Source organism: Acyrthosiphon pisum, chromosome A1 (assembly GCF_005508785.2).
Source record: "Acyrthosiphon pisum isolate AL4f chromosome A1, pea_aphid_22Mar2018_4r6ur, whole genome shotgun sequence".
Taxonomy (NCBI): Eukaryota; Metazoa; Arthropoda; class Insecta; order Hemiptera; family Aphididae; genus Acyrthosiphon; species Acyrthosiphon pisum.
The window spans coordinates 85,038,098-85,045,221 of NC_042494.1; the positions used below are offsets into that span (position 1 = coordinate 85,038,098).

A 7,124-nucleotide genomic window follows, 5' to 3' on the forward strand; every position below is an offset into this window, starting at 1 on the left:
ACCCAATTGAAATCATTGGGAATATAAATATTTATCTAAGAATTTATAATAAGATTCATAATAGACATGCTATGATATAAAGGTATGATAGTATCTATTATGTGTATATAGTATATTATTTTATATAGTATATATATTTAATCACAAGTATTACGTATTTCCTTGGTTAACTTTTTTAAAATGTTTTTTGTTTTGGTCTTTGATTCAACAGTTAGGGATACGTATATTTTTTCGGTAAAAGTAAAAATGATCCATATACGTAATTTAGTTGTTTATAATAGTTTTGCAAGATAAAAACGTAAATTTGAGAATTTTGATTTTCACAATAATAACGATTACCTACTTATGTAAATTGTAAAATCAAACTCATGCAAATAAGTTATTTGAACCTAAAAACTACGAGAAATAATTAATGGACACCTATGGGTCATTTTTACAAGCCAACTAACTTAGTCAAAACCAATGGGACTGATTTGGACCAAACAATTCGCTATGTGGGGTGTCAGCACGCGTCTTTACAACCCCCTAATTAAATTTATAAAGATAACTCCGGAAGCAGTAGAGTATACTGACATCGAAAAAATGGTACAGGATATCAGTAGCAAACTACTAAAGATTGGTTCATTTGGAGATCCAATATTTTGAATTGGGGTTGCATTATGGCTCCATACCACCCCCTCCCACTAATGATCCCCTGTAGTTAATTAGGGGTTGCAGCACAAACGATGAAACTCGAGCACAATCCAGCACAAACGTAGCACAAACGAATGGCGTAATTTAAATTCGAAAATTCGGAGGTGGGGGTGCAGTCATTTCCCTGGCACCCCCAATCATTATCCCTTATAACTCCTGAAGGGTTGCAGCACAAACGATGAAATTCGAGCACAATCCAGCACAAACGTAGCACAAACGAAAGCCCTTGGTTTGAATCCAAAATTCGGAAGTGGGGGTGCCAGGGAAATGCACCTATTTAATACACCCGTATTTAATATTAAAATATTTACGTCAATATTTATTTTAAAATAACCAATTATTTACGTAATTAAATACTTTCAAAACTAAAATTTTAAAAAATGTATAGTAAAATATTACAATTCTTATAATTTACTTTTATATTAAAATAACTATAAGATTCAATGAGGTATCCTGGATAATATTTTACCTTAAAATTTGATAATAGCCAATAGATTTACTCTAATATCAGAGCTGAGCCCAAATGTCCTATGTTGTAGAGAGAGTAAACAAAATGTGCTCGGACATCCTCTTATAATATTATTATTATCTATACATATAACAGTCTACAGCAGTTAACTACCTAGCCTTATAATGCTAGTGGATGAAAAATTAATAATCTTTTATTATTTTCACGAACAACTATTTAATTATCAAAGAGACGATTTCAAGAAACGAGCATCTGTGCTACCTTATTCCTTAAGTATCGTGAAATATATCATATAGGTACGTTTAAAATAACAAAATATGCACAAAAAATGGTCGACTGTATTTATTTTAAAAATAAATAATTTAGTGAAGGTATACCGTATACGTATACGTACTACGAAATATTTGTTGTGACTATAGTGATAAAAAATAACCAATAAAAACTTGGTAGGTATACTCTGTTCAGGATAAGAATGCCCAAATTCGCGGATAAATATTGAATAAAGTGCCAATTATAATGCATTATGCATTAGTAATACAATTATAATATTCTATTATAGTTTAAATAAAATAGTTCTATACAGAATACAGTCCTCGTTATATTTATACAGTCATCTATACAAACATGCGTACATTATATATTATGTCCGTTTACTACATAACTATTTTTTTCTTATTTTGTATGTATTATATTAAAAGGTATATTGAACTATCGAAATATATTGAAACAAAAATTTAAGTACCTATACATTTCACCACCTGCAGTATAAACGCCGCCGATATATTCACTGACATTTAAAAATATATATATATCATGTAAATACTAAAAAATCCGTTCTCTGATAATAACTCGTTCTACTTTGCCTGTTAAGATATTTTAGCCGTCGCAGAAAATGCTATGTACCCAGAAAATATTATGTACCTATAGGTATGCATTTTCCTACTTCACCGTTAAAATTGAATATGCACATATTATATTTTGTACACAACGACAGAATATTTTAACAAACTGTCGGTCGTGATTGCTTGTATGCATGAATACATTTGTGAGATGATATAGGCATATAATGAGCCTGGTATACGTATATAATAATTATTATGACATATCCAAATTAAAACTATAAAGTCAAATCATAGTATATAGGAAAAAAATCCATATCTGCATTTAATATTGCGATTAATAAGTAATAACATAACGATGTGGTCCGGCAAAGCCGTTTTTCTTAGTAAAATTATAGAAAAGACGTTGCGTGTCGTATATTGTTATAATACTATTGTGTTGTTAGGTGTCGTAAAGGCGCAGTTGCATGCGCGATTACCATAATAGTGTGCGAATTCCTCATTACCTAATGCGCTAAAGACAATGTTTTCCGAAAATTTCGCTTTTGCCGGTCGCTGGTGATTACGGTGGGCTCCAAATGCCCCCTACTGCCAAGCCGACCATTTGCAAACGACGATGCCCGTAGACGTCTGCTATATAAACCCAAAACGCCAGTCGAAAAGGCACATAACTCCTTCAGTCGTCTCTTCGAACACACGCACCTGAACAAGTCTCCGCAGTTAAACATACTCGACTTCACTCGACATCACTCGACGAACACTCGAAAAACCTTCCACAATTCCATAAAACTTCAACAACAACAACAACATGTACAAGTAAGGCTAAATTGTTATTATTATTATTTTCGATCTACTGAGTATACACATTTGACGGTTAATATTGGTCGTCGAATTCAACTCCAACGTTTTTCGAAAGTATATTTTACTACTTGTCAAGTTTCGAGTACACACCACGGATATTATTATCTGATGGACGAAATATATATTTTAAATGGACGAATGGACGTACCGTCAAAAATCGAATAATTTATTGTATTATTGACTATTGTAATAATCTTCTTATAAAAGTATAATAATGAAACAATTCGTCACCGTTTACAGGTACACAGTCATGATCGCAGCGGTGGTTGTTGTATTGGCTTCTCTGGCCAGCTCCGTTCCGGCCACTTCCGCCCAGACAGCGGCCAACAAATTCGACATGATGCCATCCGCGGCCACATCCATTCACAACCATCACGTCAAGCCAGAGCACCATTCAATGTTCGCGTCCGAGGCCAATAGAGGACAGTCAAACAATGGCGGCAGCCTACTGGAGTCCGGTCTGTCCGGGTTGTTCGAGGCGATCAGCATCCCGAAGAAGATCGTCGGTGCCTTGGTTGGCAAAGTGTTCGGTCTCCTAAAGTCCATCGACCTGAAAGGACTCATCAAGATCGCTTTGGTTGGAGGAGCGGTGGTTTTATTGGGAGCTGTGGCCGCAGCCGGCGCTGCCGGTATCGCCGCCGTCGTGGCTTTGGTGAGCGCCGCACTCCCGTACTTCCGTTTCTTCTTCGGCGGTCACAAGGGCGAGGCATCCGACTCCGACATGGAAAACATCAGTGAATTCGTTTTGGGCGCTTTCAACAAGTACGACAGCCAGCACAAGGCGTGATGACGCGACTCGTCGCTACAATACTATAATATTACATAATTAACCGGTCGGTTTTATTTATTGTACATTTCACACAGCGTTGATAATGGTTTACCTATATTTATATTATTTATATATTATTATTATTTTTCGAGTATGATAATAAACAAAAATATTCTACTCTTATATGTGGCACGTTTATCATTTTATCTTATGACTTATTACCTACATAATATGTTCTTATGTTTATATACCATCGTATTTATTGTATATGTGCCCACTGCTCAGTACGACGACAAATAGTAACGAGTGCAGTACGAATTAAAAAAGTTTGTGATTCAGCTGCTGTTTGCATTGAATGCATAATGCGTTCGAACATCGCGTTAGAGTATGTTCTCTTTAGATATTTTGTTAAAAAAAAATACATATAATTTAACTTCAAACTTTAACTTTAACAATCAAAAGTGGGTACCACTACCTATCAGATAGGTACTAGGTACATTAAGTGTCGTGTTGGTCACTGTAATAACTAATGGATGGTGTTAAATTCGAATTCAATTATATCATATCATTGTATACGAACAACGTATCTGAGTGGAGACATCAAACAATCTGTCAGCCTATATTATAATAATGATTTTAAATTGCAAAAATACTAAAATCATTATTCTTCGTATAAATATGTAATTTTGTTCAAATTTGAACTTAAATTGTCTGTAAAAAATAACTGTGTTTATATAATTTTTAAATTATTTGGTAACAGTATGAAATATTTATGAGAATATTTCTTTTACATTTTCAATCATTAGCTATACAAATTGAAAATTTTATAATTTTTAAACTACAAAATAATTGCAAATTTTCGTGACTTTGATCAATTTTGTCAACATTTGAATTATAATTTCTTATAGAATAAATCGTGATTATGAATCTTCAATATTTGTCAACTGTTATTATAACAACTTATGAGAAACCTTGTATTAACTTTTCAAGCATTCCGACCGAACAAAAAATTATATTGACATTTATAGAAAAAAAAACTAAAACAATTTAGGTCAATGGTAGTTTACTAGTAATATTATTTGTTCTGAATATACTGTAAATAGAAGTAAAATAATATTAAATACTAAATAATAAGTAAAAATTTTTAAAATCTACTAAATTAACATAAATCATAATATAACAAAACCAATTAAAAAATGTTACTAAAATAGATAATTCAATTACATCAATATTACATTGTGCCAAAGTGTACATTTATATGTAAATATTATGCTACCTAGATTCGACAATTGCAAAAATAATTTTAAATAGATAAGAAAAACTCTGGGAGCGTGCTAAATTCCCGATTTCCAAACGTATTTTAGTACAGCGTAATAATAACTATTAATTACTTACTATATATGTATAGGTAATTCAAAATACAATTTAAACAGAATGTGGTAAACTTAATATTTCGGTTGTAGGTATATTTTGGCTAGTATGAATCTATATCAAATAATAAATACTTATACAATATATTGTACATTTGTACTTATAAGTACCTTTCAGTGTGACTCTCAGTCGATATCAACAATAGTGTAATTAAATATCTTAAGACAAACTATTCGAACTAATGGACGGATGGATGGAAACAACGGATATATAAGGTATGTTCTAATCTTATATTTAGAAACCTAAAACAGTATTATAAAGTATTTATTATAATCGAAATCCAGCAAATGGTCTTCAATTTTCATTCAAAATTATTATTGGTAATTTATATTTATATAACTAGGTAAAACTTGTAGTAATAATATAGTACCTATGCCAAACTGTTTTTATTTTTTATATTATAATATATTATCCGTTAATAACGTATACACTATACATGAATACCACGTATTTACTATTTACCGTAAAATGGAGTTAATATGGGTTCATGGTATGAAAAGCTTAAAATAAGTTTAACATTTTTGATAATTTAATTTATGTAGAAAATAATAATTTACGTCAATAGTACCTAACTACAAAGTATTAAAAATATAGAAAAATCATAATATTCAGTTTAAAATTTAAATAATTGTTTAATATTATGAATCTTAATTAATATATTAATTATATACCTACCTGCTACAATTTTATCATAATTAGAACTATACAAACGTCTATACAAAAAATTGTGCATAGTAAATATTTTCAATATTTTTTAAATTTATTGCAGTAAAAATAACTTATGAGGAACGTTATATTAAATTTTTAAAAGGACACTACCCATACATTTGTTGTCTCCGTGGTCTTACACACGCACGACATAGCAAATTGTCGTTCACTAGTTTCAATAGTACCTATGCTGTTAGTTTTGATACTAAAGTGAATTGACCCATTATACAACTTTTAGATAAGAACATTATCTGTGCTTAAGCGTTGCCGATTTTTCGAAATTTTCATTTTCAAGATATGGGTATGTAAAATTGTAAAATATCAAAATACAAAATACAAAATTCAGTATGTTAATATAAACTATATTTCTATTAGGAAATAATTTGACTATAATGTAATATAAATCCTTACTATAAATATTATTTTGTTCGTTACATTTGATATTTAATATTACATTTTTTATCGGTATAAAACATTTTAAATACTTTTATCATAATAATATTAAAGAAAATAATCACTAATGAACAATGTTTGTAAAAAATAAAAATAAACTTATTTGAAAAAAACGACAAAATAAATATTGAAATATTTCATTAAAATATGCTCAAACAATAATTATTATGGTTGACGATTGTTTATTTTAACACAGTTAAATATTTTTTGAATTGTTTTTTTAATTAAAATAACACTTATTACAAAAATTGTTACAGCATTTTTCACTATAAATTAAAAATTGAACGTAGTAAAAGGTAAGTTTCTGTATACATAATATAATACTATATAATCACATTATTTACAATTACATAATTATAGAATTCAGGACTCGAAGAATATTGTAGAGGTTTCATTCGTTGTTATGAAAACAAATGAAAAGATTATTAAATTTAAAAAATATCAAATATCTAACATATCCTGAATAAATATTTATCAATCATAAATATAATTGTATAAAATTATTTATTAGGTATTAGTTTTGAGTTTTGACATATCATAGATTGCATCATATCATGCATTTTGTGAAACAAAAAAACTCATTAAGCTGATAACTTTTTATGAACCTGACAATTTTACTTCGTATAATTTTTTCAGTCAATTCACTAGTCTACTTTTTATGTACTCAAATAAATAAGTAATATTTTATTTTCGTTGAAAACTTAAACATATCGTTAATTTGTTTTCTATTATTATTCGTCAAAATTGTAATATTATTTAATAGAATATTACGGCCCTAAACTATAGCAAAATTATTTCATCTTTATCATGCACTAACAATATTTTAAAATAATCAATAATCACTTTTGTAATTTTTATGTCTGGTAACATTATCTATAATCTATATTATATTAAGGCAATG

General features: G+C 29.5%; 1 protein-coding gene across 1 annotated transcript; it reads left to right on the forward strand.

Moving 5' to 3' along the window:
- The first annotated feature begins 1,112 nt into the window (after positions 1–1,112).
- On the forward strand, positions 1,113–3,815 carry LOC107885664. The gene is made up of 2 exons (XM_016809338.2): positions 1,113–2,817; positions 3,103–3,815. The coding sequence occupies exons 1-2, from the start codon at positions 2,810–2,812 to the stop codon at positions 3,647–3,649; spliced, it is 555 nt and encodes a 184-aa protein (XP_016664827.1). The 5' UTR covers positions 1,113–2,809; the 3' UTR covers positions 3,650–3,815.
- The last annotated feature ends 3,309 nt before the right edge of the window (positions 3,816–7,124 follow it).